Source organism: Manis pentadactyla, chromosome 2 (assembly GCF_030020395.1).
Source record: "Manis pentadactyla isolate mManPen7 chromosome 2, mManPen7.hap1, whole genome shotgun sequence".
NCBI classification, from domain to species: domain Eukaryota; kingdom Metazoa; phylum Chordata; class Mammalia; order Pholidota; family Manidae; genus Manis; species Manis pentadactyla.
Window position 1 is genome coordinate 216,344,063 of NC_080020.1, and position 27,004 is coordinate 216,371,066.

The following is a 27,004-nucleotide window of genomic DNA, read 5'->3' on the forward strand; positions in this document are numbered from 1 at the left end:
GGTAACTCATCTAAGTGGAATCATACAATATTTATCCTTTTGTTTCTGACTTACTTCTCTCAGCATAGTCTTCAGAGTTCATCTATATTGTGGTTGTGTCAGGATTTCCTTCCTTTTTAAGGCTGAACATTATTCCATTTGTACATATAACTATGTTTGGTTTTATCCATCCACCCATCCATCAGTGGGCACTTGGGTTGTTTCCACCTTTTGACTGTTGTATTTGGCTGCTGTGTACATGGGTGTGCAAAAGTCTGTTCAAGCCCCTGATTTCAGTTCTTTTGTGTAGATACCCAGAAGTGGAACTATGATATTTAAAAAAATTATACACATAACTGAATGTGACCAAAATGAGTAGATAGTATAAAGAGTTCCTATATACCTCCTTTTCTCTATGTGCAGTTTTCCCTGTTATTAGCATCTTGCATTAGTGTGGTGTATTTGTTAACAACTGATGAATCAATATTGATATATTCTTAATAACTGAAACTCATGGTTTATACGAGGCTTCACACTTTACGTCTTAGAGTTCTATGGGTTTTGACAAATGCAAAATGTCATGTATCATTAATATCATTACATGACATTTCATGTAATGTCATTGGTATCATACAGAATAATTTCATTGCCCTAAAAAATCCCATGTTCTATTTCTTCATTGCTCGCTCCTCCTCCTGGGTTCCTAATAACCACTGATCGTTTTACTGTATAGTTTTGCCTTTTCTAGCATGTCATAATGTTGGGATCATGCAGTATTGTAGTTTTCCAGGCTGGTGTTCTCTTTCACTTAGCATTTTGTACCTAAGGTTCCTTTATGTCTTTTCTTGGTCTGATAGTACCTTTCTTTTTATTGTTGAATAGTATTCCATTGTATGAAAGTACTGTAATTTGTTTATACATTCACCTATTGAAGAATGTCTGAGTTACTTCCAGTTTTTGGCAATTATGAATAAAGCTTGTATAAATATGTATGTGCAGGTTTTTATGTGGACATGTTTTCATCTCTCTTGGGTAATACCTAGGAGCATGATTGCTGGATTGTATGGTAAGTGTATGTTTAACTTTGTGCCTATGTTCCAAAGGGGGTATACAATTTTGCATTCCGAATAATTAAAAAAATTATATCCTAGCATCCTAAATGTACTTAAAAATAAGTCTTCATCAGACTGTTCTGTAAAATTAAATTTTATCTGGAATGGAGTCATGTTCTAATTGTTACTTTTGGTGGCTGTCTTTCCTAGCATTGTATTTCTTTATGTATTTTGAAGTTTTGATTTACAGACTCGTTCGAGTGTGAGCATTTTTATTTTGTTTTCTTATTTCTCTGCTCACCCTTCTCTGTGTGGTAGGATTCAGATGCTTCCACTGACCTCCTGGACTTTAGTCGAGACATCAGATGTGATAATAGTGGGTCAGGGGTCTTGCTCTTTGAGGTAATTGGGGCTATTTTAGATCCACTCACAGAATGTGTGAATGTCTTGGTTCAGTTCCTGGTCACAAGGCTGTGTTTCTAACAGCTTTTTAAAGTTTTAATCTAACAGCCTTTTAAAGCCCTGAGTATTGTATAAAGTAGTTCTAGTCAGAGACTGGCAGCAGGATTTTTTAGGCTCCTTTCCGCTCCAGCTGCATCCTTGGCTTAAAGCAGTGAGTCTGGCTCAGATTCTCCTGTTTCTCCACCTCCTTGGCTGCATGTCACCACTGCCCTGCAGGAAGCGTGCACTTGTTTCTGGACTCAGTCCCGTAAGCCTGTAGCTTCTATCCTGCCTGCAATTTTGTGTGTCTGTTCTATTTCTAATCCATGTTTTGGGCCTTCTGAAGTCATTTCAAAAATACATTTAAAAAATATTTTATCTGTTAACTGTGTATGTGGAGCAGAGGGGCTGCATCAAACTGTTTGCTTACTTGGTCACTTCAACTAGAAGACTTAATTGGTTGGGCTTCTTTCTAGACTTTATACTGCTTATTTTGTTTTCTGTGTTATTGTAAAGCCTAGACCCTCCAGTACAAAAGTTGAATAGCAGTGATTAGATAATGGGCAGTTTTATCTTTTTCCTGAATGGGAAATGCTTCCAAGGTTTCACTATGAGATATGGTACTTACTGAAAGTTTCTGGTAGATGCCTTTTGTCAACTTAACGAAGTTTTCTTCTGTTCTTGGTTTGTATTTTCATTGGGTGTTGAGTTTATTGAAGGGTTTCTTTTTTTTGACATTTGTTGAAATTATTATTGTTTTCTCTTTAAGAATAGAGCAGGCCTTTCTGAGATGTAAACTAAGTGAAACAGATATGAAGGCAAATTCTGGCGCGCTAAGACCCCCAACCCTTAAGATCCAATCACCAGCAACCAGATGGTAGCCCACCCCTTAAGATTCAATCACCGATGCAGAACACACCCTACCCCTACTCCTTAAAAATGCACTTCCTCACCCACGAGCTGCTGCTCCCTCTCTCTGGGGGCAGCCATTTTCTCTTTCAGATAATAAAATCTCTTGCGTGGGCCCGTGTCTCCTGAGTCATTCTGGGGCAAGGAGGGTTGCAGCAAGATATACTTTCATTGGTGCCGTGACTTCGGATGAGGCTCTCCCATTGACTTTGCTCTTCCTCCGGGAATCTGAGCTGCTCTGGGAACCCTCACTGCCTGATCCTCTTCCATGGGCTCACCGTCCATTTTCCCAGTCGCTTGTCTTCTCGCCCAACACCGGCCTTTAATTTGGTAAGTCTCCCCTTCATAGTCGACTTAAATGTCCCTTTGGAATCTGGGAAGGGACTGTTGAGTGTCTGGCACCCCCAAGGGCTCTTCCGAGACAGGGGCACCCCCAACCACGACTTTCAGAGTCACGGTTGATCCCCATAGTGGACTTTTCCTCACCTTCTGCCTTTTCCCATGGTGAGAATCTCTACCCCTTGGGGTTTGATATCCTTTTCATCTAACAAAATCCTGGTACCAGGTATCAAACCTCCTCGGCATTTTTGCCTCGACCGCTTGGTTAGAGGTGGTGACAACCCCCTAACTGTGTCTGGTCTTCTCCATGACCTTCTCAATCACTCTGGGATGCCTCAGCGACTTGTGAATGGTCTCATTCTCACCATGGGATCTGGCCCCTCCATTCCCGCAGATTCACCACTAGGGTGCTTACTCAGTAATCTAAAACCCCTCCACCTCACTCTAGACCTCAAACCTTTTAAGCTTATTTGCTACTGTAATGAGATCTGGCCACAATATTCCTTGGACAATCAGTCTAAATGGCTTCCCAATGGCTCTTTAGATCCTAAAATTCTCCGCGACTTATACAACTTGTGAGCACACAGGCAAATGGAAAGAGATCCCATATATCCAGGCTTTCTCATACCTCTGAACCAAGCCCGCTCTCTGTCTCCCTTGCAATCCTAAACATCTTCTTCTCGCTCTAAAAAACTTCACCCCACCACCCACCAATTCCCACCACGTCCTCTGACTTTGACCCTGCTGATGAATCTCCTCCCTACCAATCTCAAACCCCTACAGCTCCCCCTCAACCACCAGTTCCTCTCCCACCCCAATCTCCTTCTCTGCAAGATCAAAATCCCAACCCTCTCAGTTCCCCTAGTGCCGTTGCAGGAGCTGCAGCACCTCCTCCTCCTCCACAACCAGTTCCCCTTCCCTCACCCAGTCCTGCGCCAAGCCCTCCAGTCACTCACTCTCGAACCCAGATCCTAGCCCAGCTACGGGAAGTAGCCGGTACAGAGGGTGTCGTCCGGGTCCATGTCCCTTTCTCTCTCTCTGACCTTTCTCAAGTTGAGAAAAGATTAGTCTCTTTTACCTCCAACACAGCTACTTACATAAAAGAGTTCCAGTACCTAACTCAGTCATATGATCTGATATTCACATGATCCTATCCAACACACTTTTGCCCAAGGAGCATAGGCGAGTCTGGGAACAGGCTAGAACTCATGCTGATGAGGTTCACCAAACTACTCCAGCTCATCCAATTGGTGCTGAGGCAGTTCCTGACCGAGACCCTAATTGGGACTATAATACGGCCGGGAGGAGTCATGAGTTGAGATCAATTCATCACCTGCCTGATGGCGGGTCTCAGGAAGTCAGCCAATAAAGCCATTAACTATGAAAAACTCCAAGAGGTTATTCAGGATAAAAATGAGAATCCCTCTATGTTCCTAGACTGCCTCACCAAAGCTCTTTTACAATATACAAACCTAGACCCTGAAACCCCAGATGGGAGACAATTATTAATGACCTACTTCTTCACCCAGAGTTTCCCCGACATTAAGGCTAAACTTAAACGTCTAGAGAAGGGACCCTTAACTCCTCAGGCAGAAGTCCTGGCAGTGGCCTTCAAAGTATATAATGGAAGAGAATGACAAGGCACATAAACAAAAATATCAAATGCTGGATAAGGCCTTTCAACCTATCCCAACAGCTGGTGCTCGGGTATCCTCACCTCCTAGGAAGCAGCCAGGAGGGCCTCCTGGTCTATGCTTCAAATGTGGTCAAATGGGTCACTGGGCTAGAGCCTGCCCAAATCCCCAGAATCCCCCCCCATCCATGCCCTAAGTGCCATCAGGAGGGACAGTGGGCTGTTGACTATCCTCGCACACTGAGAGGTGCCAGGCCATCCAGCTCTAACACTCCACACATAGACCTTCTGGGTCTGGCAACTGATGACTGAGGGGGCCCGGGACTCCTCCACCCGACCACTACCATCACTGTACAGGAGCCCAGGGTAACCACTGTGGTAGCGGGTAGGCCCATCTCTTTCCTTTTGGACACTGGGGCCACCTACTCAGTCCCGAAGGAGTTTTGGGGACTGACCTACAGTCTCACAGTCCTCTATAGTCAGGGTAGAGAGCACACCTTATCAACCTTTACAAACTCCCATGCTTCACTGCCTCTTTAAGGGCATTACTCTCTCTCATTCTTTTTTAGTGATTCCCCATTGTCCCATTCCCCTTATGGGGAGAGACTTTTTATCCAAGCTAGGGGCTCTTATCTCCTTTACCTTTGGCCCACACCTCAACCCTGACTCGCCTTCGATCCCTTTTCTACTTGCTCTCCAAGCCATTCCAGACCCACCTCCCTCCCATTTTCCCTTCCTCCTTGCCGAGTAAACCCCACAGTCTGGGACACCTCTACCTCCTCTATCGCCACCTGCCTATCTGTAACCATCAAACTCAAAGACCCTACCTCCTTCCCCTCACAATCTCAATACCCCTTCTATGAAAGGGCCTTTTGAGACCAGCCAATTCCCCTTACAACACCCTGATACTAGCTATCAAAAAACTTAATGGCTCTTTTAGGCTAGTTCAAGATTTAAGAATTATCAGTGCAGCTGTTACTCCAATCCATTCAGTAGTCCCTAGTCCCTATACTTTATTATCCACTATCTCCACCTCTTTTACTTACTTCTCCGTCCTTGACCTCAAAAATGCATTCTTCACAATTCTCCTCCATCCCAATGGGACCGCTTATACCTTCAACTCCACAGACTACAAATCCTCCAGTAATCTACTCTACAACCCAAACAGGACCTCCTTACAGCTGCATAAGGTGGCATATGTGCCCTACTCCAAGAACAATGCTGCTTCTACACCAACAAATCCAGTCTCGTCTGGGATGGTGCAAAACACCTCCGCCTCCAAACTCCTAGAAAACTCCCCTAACAATCCATTCCCTTACCCCTTCAATTGGCTCCTGTCCCTCCTAGCCCCTATTACCTTTATTCTTCTCCTTTTCCTTCCCTGCTTCATTAACCTATTCCAAAAATTCATTCAAAATCAAATTTTGAAAATTTCTAACCATACCGTCAACCAGTTACTCCTCCAGGGCTATCAAGGCCTTCTCACGAAGAATAACGAAACCAGCTAGATGACATCACGAATCATCTCAAGATGCCCGCTCTTCCCCAACTCTACAGCAATGGCCTTGCTAACCCCAGAATCTGTGCCCTCTTCCAGCAGGAAGTAGCTACAGAATGAGATTCTATGCCCAGTTCCCCAGAGGCCCAATTAAGAAAAGAAAAAGATGGGAATGAAGGCAAATTCTGGCGCGCTAAGACCCCCACCCCTTAAGATCCAATCACCAACGACCACATGGTTGCCCACCCCTTAAGATTCAATCACCAATGCAGAACACACCCTACCCCTACTCCTTAAAAATGTGCTTCCTCACCCATGAGCTGCTGACTCCCTCTCTCTGGGGGCAGCCATTTTCTCTTTCAGATAATAAAATCTCTTGCGTGGGCCCATGTGTCCTGAGTCGTTCTGGGGCTAGGAGGGTTGTGGCGAGATACCCTTTCAGATATGTTGTATGTGGTTTACTTGTTAAAGCATTAAAAAAAATTTTTTTTTAATTTTGGTATAATTAATCTACAATTACATGAAGAACATTATGTTTACTAGGCTCCCCCCTTCACCAAGTCCCCCCCACATACCCCTTCACAGTCACTGTCCATCAGCGTAGTAAGATGCTGTAAAATCACTACTTGTCTTCTCTGTGTTGCACAGCCCGCCCTGTGCCCCACCCACACTATACATGCTAATCGTAAAGCCCCCTTTCTTTTTCCCTGCCCTTGTCCCTCCCTTCCCACCCATCCTCCCCAGTCCCTTTCCCTTTGGTAACTATTAGTCCATTCTTCGGTTCTGTGATTCTGCTGCTGTTTTGTTCCTTCAGTTTTCCTTTGTTCTTATACTCCACATATGAGTGAAATCATTTGGTACTTGTCTTTCTCCACCTGGCTTATTTCACTGAGCATAAAACCCTCTAGTTCCAATCCATGTTGTTGCAAATGGTAGGATCTCTTTTTTTCTTATGGCTGAGTAATATTCCATTGTGTATATGTACCACATCTTCTTTATCCATTCATCTACTGATGGACATTTAGGTTGCTTCCATATCTTGGCTAATGAAAATAGTGCAGCGATAAACATAGGGGTGCATCTGTCTTTTTCAAACTTGAGTGCTGCACTCTTAGGGTAAATTCCTAGAAGTGGAATTTCTGGGTCAAATGGTATTTCTATTTTGAGCATTTTGAGGAACCTCCATACTGCCTTCCACAATGGTTGAACTAATTTACATTCCCACCAGCAGTGTAGGACGGTTCCCCTTTCTCCACAACCTCGCCAACATTTGTTGTTGTTTGTCTTTTCGATGATGGCGATCCTTACTGGTGTGAGGTGATATCTCATTGTGGTTTTAATTTGCATTTCTCCAATGACAAGCGATGTGGAGCATCTTTTCACGTGTCTGTTGGCCATCCGAATTCTTCTTTAGAGAACTGTCTATTCAGCTCCTCTGCCCATTTTTTAATTGGATTATTTGCTTTTTGTTTGTTGAGGTGTGTGAGCTCTTTATATATTTTGGATGTCAACCCTTTATTGGATCTGTCATTTATGAATATATTCTCCCATACTGTAGGATACCTTATTGTTCTATTGATGGTGTCCTTTGCTGTACAGAAGCTTTTTAGCTTGATGTAGTCCCACTTGTTCATTTTTGCTTTTGTTTCCCTTGCCCGGGGAGATATGTTCATGAAGAAGTCACTCATGTTTATGTCCATGAGATTTTTGCCTATGATTTTTTCTAAGAGTTTTATGGTTTCATGACTTACATTCAGGTCTTTGATCCATTTCGAATTTACTTTTGTGTATGGGGTTAGACAGTGATCCAGTTTCATTCTCTTACATGTAGCTGTCCAGTTTTGCCAGCACCATCTGTTGAAGAGACTGTCATTTCCCCATTGTATGTCCATGGCTCCTTTATCGTATATTAATTGACCATATATGTTTGGGTTAATGTTTGGAGTCTCTATTCTGTTCCACTGGTCTGTGGCTCTGTTCTTGTGCCAGTACCAAATTGTCTTGATTACTGTGGCTTTGTAGTAGAGCTTGAAGTTGGGGAGCGAGATCCCCCCCACTTTATTCTTCCTTCTTAGGATTCCTTTGGCTATTCGGGGTCTTTGGTGGTTCCATATGAATTTTTGAATTATTTGTTCCAGTTCATTGAAGAATCCTGTTGGTAATTTGATAGGGATTGCATTGAATCTGTATATTGCTTTGTGCAGGATGGCCATTTTGACTATATTAATTCTTCCTAGCCAAGAGCATGGGATGAGTTTCCATTTGTTAGTGTCCTCTTTAATTTCTCTTAAGAGTGTCTTGTAGTTTTCAGGGTATAGGTCTTTCACTTCCTTAGTTAGGTTTATTCCTAGGTATTTTATTCTTTTTGATGCTATTGTGAATGGAATTGTTTTCCTGATTTCTCTTTCTATTAGTTCATTGTTAATGTATAGGAAAGCCACAGATTTCTGTGTATTAATTTTGTATCCTGCAACTTTGTTGAATTCTGATATTAGTTCTATTAGTTTTGGAGTGGAGCCTTTAGGGTTTTTTATGTTTGTTAAAGCATTTTTAACAAAGAACCTTTAAGGAAGACACATTTTGATCTTGAATTTTTGTATTTTAACATCATTATGTATATGTCAACACAGGACTAGAATGCTGGAATAACCGGTTTGGACTAACTATTCTTGTAAGTAAACTTCACTGTAATGAAACAGTGCTCGGTGAAAAAAATTTTTTTAGTAACTTCTAGGACTCTTCAAAGACTTTTTCAGCACCTGACTATCCCAGCTTCTTCCTGGCTTCTTTTTCTACACTCTTTATTCCCTCCTTTTAACTTTTATCTCTGCCTGCTTGTTTCCTCTTGCCAGAGAGAGACTTTCTTCTGCAAGCGAGAGTAACATTATTTATTGTGAGGCTATTGTGTATCCAGGGATTTTCATAGATAATGGCTACTCTTTAATCTTTACGTCTTTGGAAGCTAGGTATGGTATCTCCAGTGCATGGGTGAGGAGACTGAGCTCAGAGAAGTTAAAACTTGTGGAGGGTCACACAGCTAATCAGTGACAGGTCAGACCTCAAAGCCCATGTTCTTCTACATGCTGTCTCTAAACAAGACTGCTTTATGTTCCAAGTTTAACATGGGCTGTTTTTTGGTTTACCCAGATGGGTCCTGAGCATGGTGATATGACCACTTTGTGTCTCCAATATGATTCCCTTGAAATCATTTTTTTTTAGTCAGGTAATTCATTGCTTTTTGCCAGTCTGATGTTTTACGTTTTGAGAGATTTCTAGAATGAGCAAACCTTTCTAACTGCACAAAAGAGTAAATAGTGTCGTGGTTAAGCATGTGGGCTCTGGAGTAAACTCTTTTGATTGGATCTTGAGTTTATTTCCCTTTAACTCTTTAAATAATATAAAATGTTGGCCCTTAAAGTGGTATAGAGAACAAAAACCGCGAATACCTGCTTACACGCCACCTAAGAAACTGGGCTCCTTTTAAATTAAAGTTGAATGCCACAGGACTCCTCCCCAGTTGTATTCTCCACTTCCAAGGGAACCACTCTTCTGAATTTGATACTTTTCATTCCTGTGCTTATTTTCATTCTTTTATTACATATGTACATAGCCCTAAAATGGTATATTGTTTTGCATGTAAAAAAACCATATTAAAAGTGTTAATTGTTATAACGTGTTTTTTTCTCTCAATATTGTCAGACTCATCTATATGGATTTATGTAGCCCTTTCTAGTGTATTCCTTTTCTTGGCTGAATAGAGTTCTTTTGTTTGACTCTGTGACAGTTTACGTTTATATTTTCCTGTGGATTGGCGGTAAGTTCTTATTATTTTGCTGTTCCACATAATGCTGTTGTGAATATTCTTGTCATATCCCCTCATGAACACATACATGTCTTTTGGAGCGTTTTCCTACGAGCAGATCACTGGCTTGTGTGCCATGCACATTGTCCGCTCTAGTGGATATATTGCTAAATTCCTCTGTGAAGTGGTTTCACCAGTTGACGTTTGTACCAGCGACGTGTGGCTTCTGTTGCTTCCCTGCCTTGTCAACCGTTGGTGGTGGTAAGGTTTTATGATTTCTGCAGATCTGCTGGATGTACATTGTACTCTTGTTTTGATTTTTAACAAATTTATTTCTCTGATTACTAGTGAGTTTCAACATCACTCCATGCTTTTATTGGTTCTTTAAGTTTCCTCTTCTATGATTTGATTGTTTTCATCACTTACATGTTTTTCTATTGTTTGTCTTTTTCATACTGGCATATTTTTACTACATTTTGGATGCTAATAGTTCACTTAGGTGGCTTCAAATATCTTCTTGCGGTTTGTGGCTTTTTTTTTTTTTTTTCTTAATAGGATCTTTTGATATACCAAAGTTCTAAATTTGTGGTTTTAATTTATTGCTTATGAAATCTTCCCTAATGATCATAGACACAGTAAAATCATCCTAGTATCTTCATATATAGAAAGGTGGTATAATGGACCAGGACTTAAGGGTTCTGGGTTTCTGTTTCTGTTTCTCTATTGGGAAGTACAGCTATGACCTGGGAGAAGACATTTTATTTATTTGCATGTGCAAAATATGGGGTCTGGGTTAGGTTATTGTTAAGACCTTACATTCTGATTCTCTGTTGCTTTGTTTGTGGTGTTTGGAACTCATAATCATTATTGCCAGTGTGTTAACTGAAATTAAAGGTATGAGAACTCAGAAAAGAAATTGGTAACATCCAGGATTTTGATGTGAAGGCTGCACACAGCTGTTGTGGTCAAAAAGAAATACATATAGTTTGATTTAGTTTGGAACACATTTAATTCATCTTATCACTTCATGAATACCATAGTCATTTGAAAAAGTAATTCTTACATAGCTTTCTTTAAAAAATCTCTCTAGGGACAAGCTTAACTATAGGAATAACTAACAAGGGTGTATTTTCTGAAATATGAATATGAAAACTAGAGTGTTGTGTGTCATTTCAAGAGTGTACCTCCTCCTTTATTGTTCATATACTTTTAATATTTCCTTAGTAGATCAGTAGTTTAGTATCTTTGTTTAGAACCAGAATTTCCTCTTATGAAATAAGCAGCCATGGCAGATTTTAGGAAAAACTCTGAGGTTTGTCTTTAGCAGACTAGAGGGACCTGTTTCTTCTGTTTTGTGGCTTACTTCCCCTTTAATTTCTTACATTCTATTCTGATTTGTTGGGCACATTGCATTTCTACCTTTTTGCCTCCTTTCTCTTGTATTACAACCTTTCCTCTATTCCAAATTTAAAATGTTGCCAATGATTGATAGCAAAATACTTATCTTCTTCCAAGTCTATATTTTTATACTTTTAAATGAGTCAGAAGAACTGTAAATTATGGAGCCTTGCCTCTAGAATTCTAGTCTAGGCATTATCCAAGAAGGTAGTTACATATTAACATCAATAACAGTAATAATAGCTAACATTTATCAGGCTCTTATTTTGTGCCAGGCATTGTGCTAAATGCTTTACATGATTTATTTCATATCTACCATGGTCCTATGAGGTTACATTTGCTATTCAGAGCTCTGAATAGTAGTGGAATGCAGTTGTTGAGTGTTTTTTATTGGAACCTAGAGAACTTTTTCAGATTTGTAAAAAAGAAAATCTCCATGATTTTACAAACATTTATTTGCCCTGGAATTTTTCTATGTAATCTGAAAGTGATGAGAAGTATTAGAGGAAGGATAATTGGAAATTTTCCTGAAATAATCAGGGAGGTTTGACTAGTTACAGCTAAGTACTCATTAGTGACAATCTCAGTCATCTCTGACTTAATTAAATGGGCATACATACAGGGGGTTTGCTGGGAGACAGTGAACTTGCACAAGAAGTTTCAAGACATGGATACTTTGTAGAGGAAATGAAGGATATTTAAAGCTTAGCTGCAGTACAGAGACATTCTGGAAACATTTCTAAAGCCTACTCAATCTTCCTTTAGTCTTTACTGTGGGAGTTACTTAACTTCTGCCTGCAGACTCATTCCAACCCTGGAATACGTTGCCTGGGACTGAGAAGGGTCTAGGAGTTTTGTTGCATTAGCCTCCTGACCCCATTTAATTGTGACTTAAGATCCAATCCAGCACCACTGTGTGGGTGTCTGTATTCATTCATCACTCCTGGAATTCTCATGTTTGTCCTGGAGGGGGCGATGTGGCACAGTGGAAGGAGGGCTTTAGAGTTAAATTTTGGTTGCCCGACTCCACAAATTATTAGCTTTGTAACTTTAGGCCAAGTTAACTAATTACCTATGCTCTAAATTTCCTCATCTAATTCTACCATCCATATTCTTCATTTGCTTCACAAGCCTAGATAGAACAGTCCTATCTTTTTCTAGTTTTTAAAAATAGTAATGGTTTCCAAAGTGGGAGGTATGCAGAATTAATCCTGTAGGCAGGGTACAACAGGAAAATATGGGCAATTAACTTTTACTAATATTTACAGTTAATAGGTTAACACTTTACTCCACCTGTATGTCCGGTGATATCCATCAGATATGGTGAGTTAACCTGAGAGGAGGGATACTGGGGAAACCACACCTGGAGGGGCCAGTTATGTGAGCCTCCTTATTTGTTTGCTTACATTCTGTTTGGACATATTACAGTTCACCTCCCCCTGGTGGAGTGGTCTTTCAGATTATATTATTTGATTTGAATGAAATGAACCTTGCTAAATAGACAAAAAGCTTAACAAGAATCCTGCAAAGAAACTGCAGATTTAAGTTTCAGATTGAATGGAAGATTGAAATCATGATGCAAGGACACATACAGAGCAAGAAGAACACAGAGCTGAACTTCTGTTTGTATTATGAACTTGTCAGGGAACTGCAAAGTTAAAAACAAAAATGATCTAAGCAGATTAAAGAAGAATCATTTAAAATCCTTAATATTGTTAAAAATGCTATTTGATTGCATTTGCTGTATTGATAGCTATTGGATGAATTTATATACATCATTATCGCACCTTAAGATATTTGCTAAAAATGGTAAAAATATTATCAATTCAGATATTTTAAAACTAAGCATTCCAGATATGAAGACAAACTTATTGAGCTTTTTTCAGTGATGATTGTAGTTATGTGCTAATTAATCAAATACCTTAAAATTTCATTAATGTAATGACACATTTTTAGAAATATCTTTGGAGATTTCTTACATTGGGAGTAAAATATAAAAAGTCATAAACCTTTGTTCTTCCTGTTTTGGTTAAAGTGGCTGAAATAATATATAGACCAATTAATAATGTTAGTTTGGTGACAAACTAAAATACATTTCTTTGCAAGCAGATATTGTTGGGGCACTCATAGAAAACATCACTAAAGTTTGAAGTAGTGAATATTATACTAAATTATGGAGTTTGTGAGAATTCCTGTACATTTGGAATAAAAGTACAGAGCTTATGATAGTTGATATACTCCATGTTAATAATAAACTATATGGAGATCTGCCTTTTCCCCCCACAAACCACTAAAGAAAATATTTATCAGATAATATACTCAAAGTAAGTAACTTAAAATTTTATTATGAAATCAGACATATAAAGCATAAAGAATAATATAGTGTACCCAGAACCCAGCCTAATAAATAAAACAGCTAATAGAGCTGGTATCCCTCTGCAGTCACATTATTCTGCTTCCATCTCCAGAAGCATTCACTTTTTTGAATTTGGTGATGCATGTTTCATGGGCACTGGGAAAGAATTTCTAGTTTGTCATTATTGGGTGGAGTGTTCCATAAATATCCATTAGATCTAGCAGACTGATAGTGTTGCTCAGGCCCTCCATACCCACCTTTACTTTCTACTTGTACTGATCATAGAGGTGTGTTGAAGTCTCCCAAGTATAAGTGTGTATTTGTCTGTTTCTCCTTTCAGTTCTGTTTTTGCTTAGTGTATTTTGAGGCACTGTGGTTAGGTATGTAGACATTTAAGACTTAGTTATGTCTTGAGGGGATTCTGTATTTTACAGGACCAAGAATAAAATTTTATAGATTTTTGTGGAATTGCTTTTTAAATCAGCTAAGAGAATAAAGGAAAAGAAATACATAATTGTGCTGTCTTAAAAAAAACTATTTTTCAGAACAATTTTCAATTTACTGAAAAACTGAACAATAATAAAGTTCCTATGTGCATCCCATACTGTCTTCTCTCTGTTATTAGCATCTTACATTAGTTTGGTTTGTGCATTACAAGTTAATGAACCAATGATGATGTGTTATTGTTAACTAAAATCCATACTTTATTCGGATTTCCTTAATGTTTACCTGATAGCCTTCTTCTGGTCTAGAGTCCTATCCAGGATACATTACACTTTGTTGTGTCTCCTTAGACTTTTCTTGACCTTGTCACTTTCTCATGCTTTTCTCATCATGTTCTTGCTGTAACTTGACAGTTTTGAGGAGTTCTGGTCAGACATTTTGTAGATTTTCTCACGGTTGAGATTTGCCTCTTGTTTTTCTCATGACTGGCATGACTGGCCTGGGTTTGTTGGTTTTGAGACCACAGAGGTAGAATGCCACTTTGATTGCATCATTACCCGGGTATATACTGTGACATGATTTGTTACTGTCAGTGCTGAACTTGATCACCTGGCTAAGGTAGTGTTTATCAGGCTTCTCCACTGTCCTCCCTCTTTTCCTCTGGAAGGAAGTCACTGTGTGCAGCTCATACCTAAGGAATGGGGATTAACGCTCCGCCTTCTTCAGTGCAGAGTCTACATAAATTATTTGGGGTTCTTCTGCACAGGATATTTGTCATCTCTTCATTTATTCACTCATTTATATCAGTGTCAATGTAAGGATATTTAGTACTGCTTAACTTATGTTGTTTCTGAAATTTTTCCAATTTTGGCATTGGGAGCTCTTTCAGTTGGCTTCTGTGTCCCTTGATATACCACTAACATAGGGTTGTTTCCTCCCAGAGCATCTTTACTTTCTATACTACAAGATGATCCAGGCTCATTTCACCTATTTCCTGCCTCAGCCATTTCTCCAAGGGGCTTTTGGTACCTTTATTGGAGATCAAGTTTTTGATTCCTTTTATTGGAGAATGGTATTATAAACCAACTTTGGGCACTTACGTGTGTTCATTGCTATTAGGATATTGTTTCTAGGCCCTCTTGGTTAACAGAGCAAGGACATATATATATGTATATATTAACCCAGATGTGTACACATATTCACAAATACTTCTATATGTAACTATCTGTATCTATATTAAGCTAAACATGAACTTGTATTGATGTCTCCAGTTGTAATTCATTACCACACTGGTGTTCTAGCTTCTCACCTTGCTTATCTGTAACCTCACACTCCACCATTGGCCTTCCATTTACTTAATTATTGAATTCCAGTATACACACTTAGCAGTATCAGAATTGTTAATGCATAACCTGAGGGAAACTGCTTATGTTTTTTTGTTTTACCTTTAGTCGTACAGACTCTGTTCATTTCCAGAGTTACTTAGATCACTAGTTCCCCCCTCACCCTCTTCAGTGAGGTTGTTTCTTACATTTGTGGTACAGTTAGATTGTTTGGTCACAGTCTGCATTTCATACTGGGATCCTCTAAAGTCCTAAAGGATTTTTTTTTTAATTACATAGGTTTTTTTAAAATTACATAGGTTCACTTTGTGTTGTAAATTTTTATTGGTTTTGACAAACGCTTTGTGTCATGTATGCACCATTACAGTATCATACAGAAGTTTCACTACACTAAAAATTCCCCTGTGCTTCACCCATTCATCCCTTTTCCCTTCCCCTGCAAATCTCTGACAGCCACTGGTCATTTTACCAGTTGTATAGCTTTGTTTTTTCTAGGTCATAAGATTGGAATCATACTGTGTGTGGCCTTTTCACAATAGCCCTTTTTTCACCTAGTGAAACACATTTAAGCTTTCTCCATGTCTTTTCATGGCTTGATAGCTCATTAATTATTACTGAACAACGTTCCATTTATGAAAGTACCATAGTTTGTTTATCCATTCACATATTTAAGGGCATCTTGGTTGCTTTCAGTATTTGAATAAAGCTGGTATAAACATTCAAGTGCAGGTTTGTGTGAATATAAGTTTTCAACTCAATTAGGTAAATACCTAGTGGTGCAATTGCTGGGTTATATGGCAAGATGATGATTAACTTTGTATGAGACCACCGAAGTATCTTCTAGGATGGTTATCTGTGCATCTCTGCTAGCAATGGATGAAAGTTCTGTTGCTCTCCATTCTTGTTAACATTTGGTATTGTTAGTCTTTTGGATTTTAGCTATTCTAATAGGCTTCAGTGGTATCTCATTGTTTTAATTTGTAATTTCCTAATGACAAATGGTATTGAACATCTTTTCATATGCATTTACCTTTTGTATATCTTTTTTGGTGAGGTCACTGTTCAGATCTTTTGATCATTTTTTAACTGGGTGGAATGAAGCTCCTGAGTAGAGTGATTAGATCCACTGAAGATCAGACATGTTAGAATAAATACGCGTAGTGGATTTCTTTGTATTCCACAGGATGAACTACAGGAAGTAGGGGGTATGGAGTCCTGAGATCACGGCATCATAGAATTTTATTTGTGCATTCATGTGGTCAAAGATTTTGGCAGTTGAAAGCGGAAAAAGGGTGGATATGAGAGTGATTATGAGAAAGGAAATGGCAGGGTTTGGAATCAGAGTAGTACGTGAAGGGAATGATTAGGAGGTGTTGGTTATTTCTAGATTGGGAGGCTGAGAAAAGGCTAAGTGCCAGGAGTTCAAGTGAAAGGAAGTGGAGAGATGGACTTACATTCATGTAAGTGTTGATCTTCAAGGTTATATCAGGAAGATAAGAACATATAATCAGGTGTGGCAGTAGGATTAGATCTGTGTTTTCTGTGGAACTGTTAAAATCATAATTACAAAGATGCAGGTATTAGTATCTGTAGAGCCCTGGGATGGAGTCACCATCGTGAAGGTCCAGGGAAATCATTTATAGTAATAGTTTATATCCTTCCCATAAATTTGGATTTTATATAATCTGATTTGTAAGCTTGGTTGAAATGAAAAAACTTAAATGTTTTAGTTTGCCTTCTCTAGGAGCTGACTCTTGGATGAAGATTGACTGCAAGTATTTTGTTTTAGAGGTCATCCCAGGAAATACCAGTAGGGGGTAGGGAGGGGAAGTTAGCAAATAAAGGGTTTGTTATCAAGCAAGTTACCACTGTGGATAACTGGCACTATTCCCACTGGGGAACTCTGAAAGCCAGTGTAAAACATCCTCATAGTTATACCCCTTGAATGGGTGAAGTAGGTGGAATATATATACCAGCTCCATCCTCATTGGTTAAACTCATTTCCAGGGATATAATATTTCAGACCTGCCATGCAGGGAACAAAATGGATTTAAGAGGTCAGAAAAATCCTCAGGTTAAAAAAAAAAAGCAGGTGATATCAGTCCTGTATAGATGGAACTGGTAATGGTTAGGAGATTTGGGGAGGAGAAACTTCCCTTTTGACTCTTTCCTTGATAACCTACCTGCCATGCAGATGCAACATCTCCAACTCATTTTTTACAGGCCACCAGTTTCCCCTGCTTCAATGAGCCAATGCAACAGCACTTTAGGGCTGACTCCAGGCGTCCTTTGGAACATTGAATCCTCGGTCGTACGAGAGTGCCCCTACATCAACAAGGTTTTCCTTACCAACCTTGTACCTGGACCCCAGGTTCAGCACTCAGATCTAGTCCCAGGCATGTTCTCGTAGCTCCTGTCAGTGCAGATCATCAGGTCCAACAGCTGTTTTGGGGAATTACCTGTCCTGTCCAAAGCAGGACAATATCCTTATTCAATAACGGCAAGACTTGATCCTACTTATTAATCTCGGAGCAGTGAGGGAGGTAGGGGTCAGCATCTTTTGAGACATGCATCTCCGATGAGGCCTTACATACTCTGTAGGCAGAGGATACTGCCACCCTGTAGCAAGAGCAAGGGAGCCACTTCTAGCTCAGAGGGTTCAGGGGAATCTAGGCTGGACAGTGAATTCAGTCTTAGTAATTTGCCTACTTTCATAATCAGAATTTGTGCCTGATTTTTAGCACAATCTGCCTTCAAGTTGTAGGAGCTGCACGTACCTTAAAATGCTGCCACGAAGGTCTTCTGGCTGCCACCATGCTTCGGAGTTGTCTGATTTCAGCCTTGGCATTTTCTTTCTTCTGTGCATCAATGCTACTTAATGAAACCCAACCAATTTAATTGTCTTTAAAATTTCCAGCGCCCCATCTCTCTCAAATGCTAAGGCTATTGTGTAAGCCTTTTCCGTGTCCCTTCGTAGCTCCACCGCAGTGAGAGTCTCGGTAACATCCATGCAGCAGCAACCAGGGGTTCTCAGCAAGCCATTCGTTACAGCACTGGGATCTTAGGCATCTGGTTGGCAGGTGGCCCACTTACACAGTCCATCTTGAAGGTCTTTTTTACAGGAGCCAATCTGTGTTACTTTGGGCACCCTAGATGCAAATGCTGATAGATGGACTCAAGTGCAAGTTTTCTGGGGGGGTTTGCTCAGTTTCTTGAATTTGTAGGTATGTCTTTCACCAAACTTGGTAAGTTTTTAGCCATTGTGTCTCCATGTATTGTTTAGCACCATGTCACCACACTCCTTTTCTTCTTCTGGGATTTTATGACATGGTGAATATTAGACTCTTTGCTTTTGTGCAGCAAATCCCTGAGGGTTTATTCCTTTTTGTAAAAAGAAATCTCTCTCTTTCTCTCTATTGTTTTTTTACTCTTGTTCAGATTCGATAATTTGTTTGTCTATCTTAAACTTATGTTTGTCATCTCCATTCTACTGTTGAGTCCCATCTTGTGAGTCCCCCCACCAATTATTGTATATTTCAGTTCTAACATTTACATTTGTTTCATATCTTTTGTTTTAAGAGTGTTCGTGTTTGCACATTTGAGCATTTTTATAACAGCTGCTTTAAAGTCTGTCAGATTACTCCAGCGTCTGTATCATCTTGTCAGGGCATTTGTTGTCTTTTTCCTTGTGAGTTAAGATTTTCTTCGTTCTTTGTTTGCCAAGTAATTTAAAATTGTTTTCTGGACATTTTGAACATTATGTTATAAGGCTTTGGGTCTTTTAAAAATCTTTCGGAAGATGATATTTTTGTTCTAGCAGGCACTTGACCTGGTTAGGTTTAGTCCACAGATTTCTGTCTACCTTCTGTTGGCTGTATTCTAATGGCAGTTTAGTTTTCAAAGTCTTTTCAGTGCTGTTAAATCTGTGCCACGTGTGTGTCTCCCACTTGTCATCCTGGGACCTAGGTGGAGGTCTTTTTGTAGCTGAGTTTTCAAAGCTGTTGGTGTGATAATTAAGAGCAGATCCCCACATATGCAGGTTGGAGAAGATTCTGTTATTTCATAAACAGCAATATGGGATTGCTTTCCTGAACTGCTGCTCAGCTATCACCCTAGTGATTCCCTCATATTCTGTTCTCTGGCCAGAAACTGATCATTTTTGCAGTTGCGCCATAATGGCAGAGGATAGAGAGAGAGAATATCAATGGGGCCTCTCTTGGAACTGCAGCCAACTGAACAGAAAAGATTCTTTTCCTTACCTTTTTGACTCCTGTAGTTTCTCAGGCCAGCTGCCTTTGCTGCTTTTGCTGTCACCCCCACCTTAGGATTGCCTTTGGGCTGGGGTGGGAGACAATGAAAAGAAAGGAGAGAAAAAAAAGCCCTGGAAAATTTCTCCCGCTCTACCCCTAGGCTTTGGTAAATTTTCTTCTCTTCAAGCCAGAACTGGAGAGTTTCTCCTGGATTTCTGTGTGTGCACCACAGTGCTAGGCTTGGGGGTTGTACTGTGTGAAGTTTAAGCCAGGTGATACAAGAGGGAAAAGTGTATAATCACTGCCTTTTCAGTGGTGCTTTGAATTCTGTATTCTTTCCCCATGTGCCTGCTGATATGTACTTTTCACAGACCTCAAACAGCGCCAGCACACATTCTGCTCATGTTTCTAGTTACTGGTGGAATAGGGGTGTTATGTGCTCACTCCTTCTTACTAGGTTGTGACTGGGTTTTTAGTACCTCATTTCAGTCAGTCATCAGCTGCAGCTGTCTGTTGCCCTCTATAGAGGGGGTAAGTTACTTCTTAGGCATTTCTTGGTTAGAGAGTATTCACTCAGCTGAAGGCTGTTCACCAGAGAAGCGTGCAGCTATGATGGGGAGTTAGCAGTCAGCACGCATGGCATTGGGGGTCTGGCAAAGGTCAGGCCACGGAAGGGTATCTGGGCAGGGCAGGAATAGCTCTGCTGTTACAATGTTGTTTCCTTACTTGCATTTTGACTTGTCTTGAACATCTTTTCATAAGTTGGCTATACCTGTATCACATTCTTTTTAGTTCCTATGAATTTCTCTATCTCAGTGTATGGCTGTTACCGTAACTTATTTAAGCAGTTTCACATTGGATTTTTCCTTCTTTCCTTCCTCCTCTCCCATTCTCTTTTCATTTTTTAACAATATAAAGATATTTACTGGGCCATAGGTAAAATACATTTGAAATTTTGGTATATGTTGCCAAATTGCCCTCTAAAATGCTTGTGTTAATATACATTCATTAACAATCTATGAAAGTGTCTGTAAAAATTTAAAAGCTCTAAGTGCACATATCAAATATATTCAACTTTTAAAAAATTGCCAAGTAACAAAGTAACAAATTAAAACTTGGGAAAAAACCTGTACCTTACGGATGTATTTCATTTTCAGATTTACTTTTAATCTTTATTCATACACATACATGATGGTTAAATCATTGTTACTCCAGTCAGAATACAGTTTGTTTTAATTTTGTTGACATGCAGGTTGGCATGTTGCTTATATTTCATTATTGTTTTTAAAAGAATGATTATAGTTGGCCTTATGCTATAGCTCCACATTTTGAGGCTTTTTCTATACTGTGAATAATTTTACAAACTTTAAGAACGTGGTCACATGAGTATGATTTCCTAAAGCAATTGAAACATTAGAAACACTGTTTCTGAAACATTAGTATCAAATTCTTGTAGTTGAGTGTATCTTAATTATATTTTACACACTGTAGTCAAATCTTACTTGACAGTTTCTGAAATCAATGAGTACAGGGGAAATCTAACACAGATAAAAATTCCTTTTGCAGTTTCGCCAGGAGCCATACTATGGTGGAGACCAGCATGCAGTTCTAAGGCTAGCATAGCCCGCTTTTTCTTCATATTAGAACTGGTTACTCTTTCTTTAGTGTCTTTAGGGCCTATGCTTTTATTAAAAAAAGAGAAGTAAACAAAAAGAATAGGGGGTGCCTACTTTGTCCAGGCCAGAGGGAACCGAGACTGCAGGAGCTGCAGATTCCGTCTGCTTCCCACTGTCCTGGCCAAGGCACCCTGGTGTGGAATTGCCCATCATTTAAATAATTCTCTCTCTCTAGCTTTCTTTTAGTTGAATTTGTATTAGCTAAATGTGAGTATAGTACAACTCCATTATAAACTTAAAAAAAAAAGTTTAAATAACACAATAACAAAATTAAAACCCAATTTATAAAATATTTTTTAAGCAGATTTAAATCTGTGCATTATTGGCTCATCCATGTGATGACCCATTTCACTCGGCATCTCTGATTAAGCTGATGTATGTTTTTATGTGTTGTTTGGTTCAGGTCAGTAATTGTCCACATGACTTGAAGATCCCATCATTTTGGCAGTTTAGGTAATAAAATTTCTTAGTGTTTTTTAAAGAAACACTTTGTGCTTTATTAGTTTCAAAAAGTCCAAGGACTTTCTTAGAAGGAAATAAATAGCCTATCATGTTATCATTAATTACAAACAAGATCCTCCCCACTAGATTCATAGACTTCCTGTGCAGCAGTGGCAGGGCCGTAATTGTAATAATGAGAGTAGCAGCTACCACTTGGCTTGTGCTTATCTTGGGTCAAGGCACTGTCTGTGCATTTAATCCTCTCACAAGCATATGAGCTACATGAAGGTGAAGACTTTGTCTCTCATTCATTACAGTATTTCCAGTACATCTAGATGTGCCTGCCACTTAAGAGCTGCTCAGTAAAAATTGTCAACTGTAGGGTAATGAAGTACATGTAATTTTCATGCCATTTCAGCAACGAGGAATAAATCTTAGAATGATTAAAGCACTTGCCCAAGGATAGACTTCCAGTAATGGAACTAGAACCCAGACCCACAGGGGATGATGATCTTTATTGTTTTGATGGTGGGAACATGCTTACCTAATTGTAGCAGACATACCTAGTGGTGCAGTATTAATTACTGTGGCTTTAGGTCAGGTTGGCAAGCTTTTTCTTGAAGGACCAGGTAGCATTGTTTTAGACCTTGCATGACAGTTGCTGTCTGTTACAGCTGCTCAGTTCTGCCATTGTAGTGTGAAGGTATTCAAAGGCAATACATAAATGAGTAGGTGTGGCTGTGTTCCAGTAAAAATAGAAGTTTTATTTGCAAAAACAGGTAACAGGTCAGGTCTGACCCAGGGTAGTATAGTTTCTTTGGTTTGGCAACTCATTTTAGGTGATTTCTGCTACCAGGGCACGTAGTCAAACATGGAGATGGGGGCTCTGAAATGGTGTGGTGGTGCTTGTAGTTTGGTGGTCATCCAGGTGATCCAGAATAGGTGCATATTGATTTTTTTTTCAAGATTTTTCTGGAAATAAAGACAAAATTTAGAAAATTGTCATGAAGAACTTAGGGATGGATCTCCAGAATTCTTAGACCGTACTTTGAGGAAAAGTGATGTAAAGAAATAGTGAAAGTAGAAAAAAGATGTAATAATTGAAATATAAATGACATTATGATATTCTTTGTTTTAATCTGTGTAGCATTTAAATTTTATATTACCTAGTGAGAGAACAAGATTGGGGAAGAGGGAGCAAATTTTTGGATATCTTTTTTTATAATTACAGGCTACAGGTACTAACTGCTGTTTTTTTAATCTACGACCAGATTTCATTAGATTTTTGCTATTTCTGGTTGCTTTTTCTTTGGCTTGCTTTCTTTCTGTTTTAAAGTTCTTTCTACTTGGGGGCAAATTGTTAAGTAACCAGGATGTGTGTTGAAACCTATTTGGTAACATTTCAATGACCTTGAAAAGGGACAGTCTTAATTATCAAAATACTGCAGGATGTTAAGGAAATTTAAATTTGCTTTAGGATCTATTTATATAATTAAACTTTCACCAAACACCTTGCTTTTAATGGGTATGTAATGTGTATAGTCATCATTTAATTTGTGAATCTAACATATTTGAGAAGATGTTGTGTAAGTCACTCCATGATTTACAACAGTTTAATCTACGTGGGAAATTATTTGGCTTAGGCTATTTGTCTAGATACTTTTTCTTCTAGAGTAAGGCAAAGTTCATGGAATGCACTATTTGTGGTCTAGCTTTGTAGGAATAGAGATTTGAAAATATGCATCTAAAAGCAACAATTAAGAAAGAAATTTAGTGAAAGATTTGGAATTCCATTCTACTACTTCTAAGTTGTATGCCCTTGAGCAAGTTAGTGTTCTTTTCTAAGCATCTGTTTCCTAATCCATAAAATAGGGATAATAATAATAATAATGATAATAATAATAATAATAATAATACCAGTGCCCTGGGTTGTTGGAAGGATTAAATGAGATAATGTGTGAAAAGAGTTTTAACAAAGTGACTGACATAGCTTCAATCTAAACTACTATTACATTTGGAAGTTTTTGAATTTGGGTATGAATACCTTTTTTATTTAATATTGTTTAACATAAAAAAACAGAAGATTTTACTTATGCCTTTTATTTAAAGCTAACTACTCTCATGTTCTTCATTGTAGCCTTTCATATAATTATTTTATAAATTATATTTAGTAACATGTTTATCTGTATAAAACAATAGGGATATGGGGAACCATCTGTCAACTAATCCAGGGCTCTGCAGAGAAAAAAAATTGAAGTTAGAAATAAGATATAGCCCCATATTTTTTTTTTTTTTTTTAAATAATTATTTTTTATTGAAGGGTAGTTGACACACAGTATTACATTACATGAGTTTCAAGTGTACAACACAGTGGTAGAACATTTATATACATAATTCTAGGTTCCAGCTATCACCCTACCAGGCTGTTACAATATCTTGACTATATTCCTTATGCTATACATTACATCCCGGTTACTAATTTATTTTACCATTGGAAGTCTGTCCTTTTTTTTTTTTTTTTTTTTTTTGTGAGGGCATCTCTCATATTTATTGATCAAATGGTTGTTAACGACAATAAAATTCTGTATAGGGGAGTCAATGCTCAATGCACAATCATTAATCCACCCCAAGCCTAATTTTCGTCAGTCTCCAATCTTCTGAGGCATAACAAACAAGTTTTTACATGGAGAACAAATTCTTACATAGTGAATAAGTTACATAGTGAACAGTACAAGGGCAGTCATCACAGAAACTTTCGGTTTTGCTCATGCATTATGAACTCTAAACAGTCAGTTCAAATATGAATACTCATTTGGTTTTTATACTTGATTTATATGTGGATACCACATTTCTCTCTTTATTATTATTATTTTTAATAAAATGCTGAAGTGGTAGGTAGATACAAGATAAAGGTAGAAAACATAGTTTAGTGTTGTAAGAGAGCACATGTAGATGATCAGGTGTGTGCCTGTAGACTATGTGTTAATCCAAGCTAGACCAGGGCAATAAAACATCCACGTATGCAGAACATTTCTCTCACAACGGGGGGGTGAGGTTCTAAGCCTCACCTCTGTTGATCCCCAATTTCTCACCTGATGGCCCCCCTGCGACTGTGCCTGTCTTAGGTTGTTCCTCCCTTGAGGAATCTTACCCGTCTCTGGCTAACCAGTCATCTTCCGGGGCCATACAGGGAAATGTGAAGTTGGTAAGTGAGAGAGAAGCCTTATTGTTTGAAAAAGTTAGCTTTTTACTTCTTTGCATATTTATGCCCTGTGGCTTCTATGCCCAGCATTTGTCTTGAGGTATCTTTACCACTTGGAAGAATTATGATACTCGGTAAATTTGATATGAGGCACGAATTCTATTTAAGGGTTGTAATTAGGAAGGAAGAAGAAAAGCTATAGAAGTAGCAGGCGGAAGAAAACATGGGAAGATTGATTATTTCTTTGATATATCTTCTTGTAGAGTAACTTCAGCATGTACAGGTTTTAAGCTACTACTTAAATTGCACACACACATTAACATAATAGGAGTATAGTTACATAACCAAAGCATATCTGTAATTACCAGCCATCTGCAGTGAAACCAAGAAAACCAGTTAGGCACCTTAGGCATTTGTGAATGATTTGTGAAATCTATGATATGGTGGATATTGTCCAACTGAACTTGAACAGTCTGAGAGAAATCAGACAAATTAAAACAACCCATTCCTGGGGATTGTTCACATGCCATATGTTCTTTTAACAGTAAATAGTTTGTAGTTGTAAGACTTTGGAGCGCTACAATTTGCACTTCTCCAAATTCTTGGTTGAGTTCCAACAGTATAGATCCAGTCCAATTTTGTTGTTTTACTGTATGCACAGGCCAGCTTAGATATCTCCTTCCTCATTCCCATGGCAAGTCCAGGAACTGGTGGGATGAGTGCATCTACAGCTGTAGCAGTGCGTGGATCTTTGTTGGGATTTTTTGATGATCATCTTCTGGCATGAGTCTTCCAGAGAGTGCAGATGTTGGAAGTTCTTTTTCATATCATATCTTAGTTCATTTTCGGGGTAGCCCAATTAGGCTTTGATCCTCTGTATAAACACAAACAGACCCTTTGCCTACACTTTTATATGCCCTTTATACCCTTGTGTAGAACTCGTTGGAGGTTACCACACAGAAACTGCCCTTTTTTTTTTTTCTATCACTAATCTACACTTACATGACGAATATTATGTTTACTAGGCTCTCCCCTATAAACCCCTTTACAGTCACTGTCCATCAGCATAGCAAAATGTTGTAGAATCACTACTTGCCTTCTCTGTGTTGTACAGCCCTCCCTTTTCTCCTACCCCCCCATGCATGTTAATCTTAATACCCCCCTACTTCTCCCCCCCCTTATCCCTCCCTACCCACCCATCCTCCCCAGTCCCTTTCCCTTTGGTACCTGTTAGTCCATTCTTGAGTTCTGTGATTCTGCTGCTGTTTTGTTCCTTCAGTTTTTCCTTTGTTCTTATATTCCACAGATAAGTGAAATCATTTGGTATTTCTCTTTCTCCGCTTGGCTTGTTTCACTGAGCATAATACCCTCCAGCTCCATCCATGTTGCTGCAAATGATTGGGTTTGCCCTTTTCTTATGGCTGAGTAGTATTCCATTGTGTATATGTACCACATCTTCTTTATCCATTCATCTATTGATGGACATTTAGGTTGCTTCCAATTCTTGGCTATTGTAAATAGTGCTGCAATAAACATAGGGGTGCATCTGTCTTTCTCAAACTTGATTGCTGCGTTCTTAGGGTAAATTCCTAGGAGTGCAATTCCTGGGTCAAATGGTAAGTCTGTTTTGAGCATTTTGATGTACCTCCATACTGCTTTCCACAATGGTTGAACTAACTTACATTCCCACCAGCAGTGTAGGAGGGTTCCCCTTTCTCCACAGCCTCGCCAACATTTGTTGTTGTTTGTCTTTTGGATGGCAGCCATCCTTACTGGTGTGAGGTGATACCTCATTGTAGTTTTAATTTGCATTTCTCTGATAATTAGCGATGTGGAGCATCTTTTCATGTGTCTGTTGGCCATCTGTATTTCTTTTTTGGAGAACTGTCTGTTCAGTTCCTCTGCCCATTTTTTAATTGGGTTATTTGTTTTTTGTTTGTTAAGGCGTGAGAGCTCCTTATATATTCTGGACGTCAAGCCTTTATCGGATGTGTCATTTTCAAATATATTCTCCCATACTGTAGGGATCCTTCTTGTTCTATTGATGGTGTCTTTTGCTGTACAGAAGCTTTTCAGCTTAATATAGTCCCACTTACTCATTTTTGCTGTTGTTTTCCTTGCCCGGGGAGATATGTTCAAGAAGAGGTCACTCATGTTTATGTCTAAGAGGTTTGTGCCTATGTTTTCTTCCAAGAGTTTAATGGTTTCATGGCTTACATTCAGGTCTTTGATCCATTTTGA

General features: G+C 39.0%; 1 protein-coding gene across 18 annotated transcripts in view; it reads left to right on the top strand.

Annotated features, from left to right (window-relative positions):
• The window catches only part of DTNB (dystrobrevin beta), a 258,809-nt gene that overhangs the window by 3,748 nt on the left and 228,057 nt on the right, over positions 1–27,004 (top strand). For 2 of the 18 annotated variants that reach the window (XM_057497372.1, XM_057497376.1), the window contains exon 1: positions 2,471–2,711. The exons of 2 other annotated variants lie outside the window; for them this stretch is intronic. In XM_057497372.1, coding sequence (XP_057353355.1) covers positions 2,650–2,711 — 62 coding nt within the window. In that variant the 5' untranslated portion in view covers positions 2,471–2,649. Of the gene's footprint in view, positions 1–2,466; positions 2,712–27,004 lie in introns of those variants that run through there. 14 more of the 18 variants (XR_008995919.1, XM_057497364.1, XM_057497379.1 and 11 more) reach the window with 9 other exon arrangements.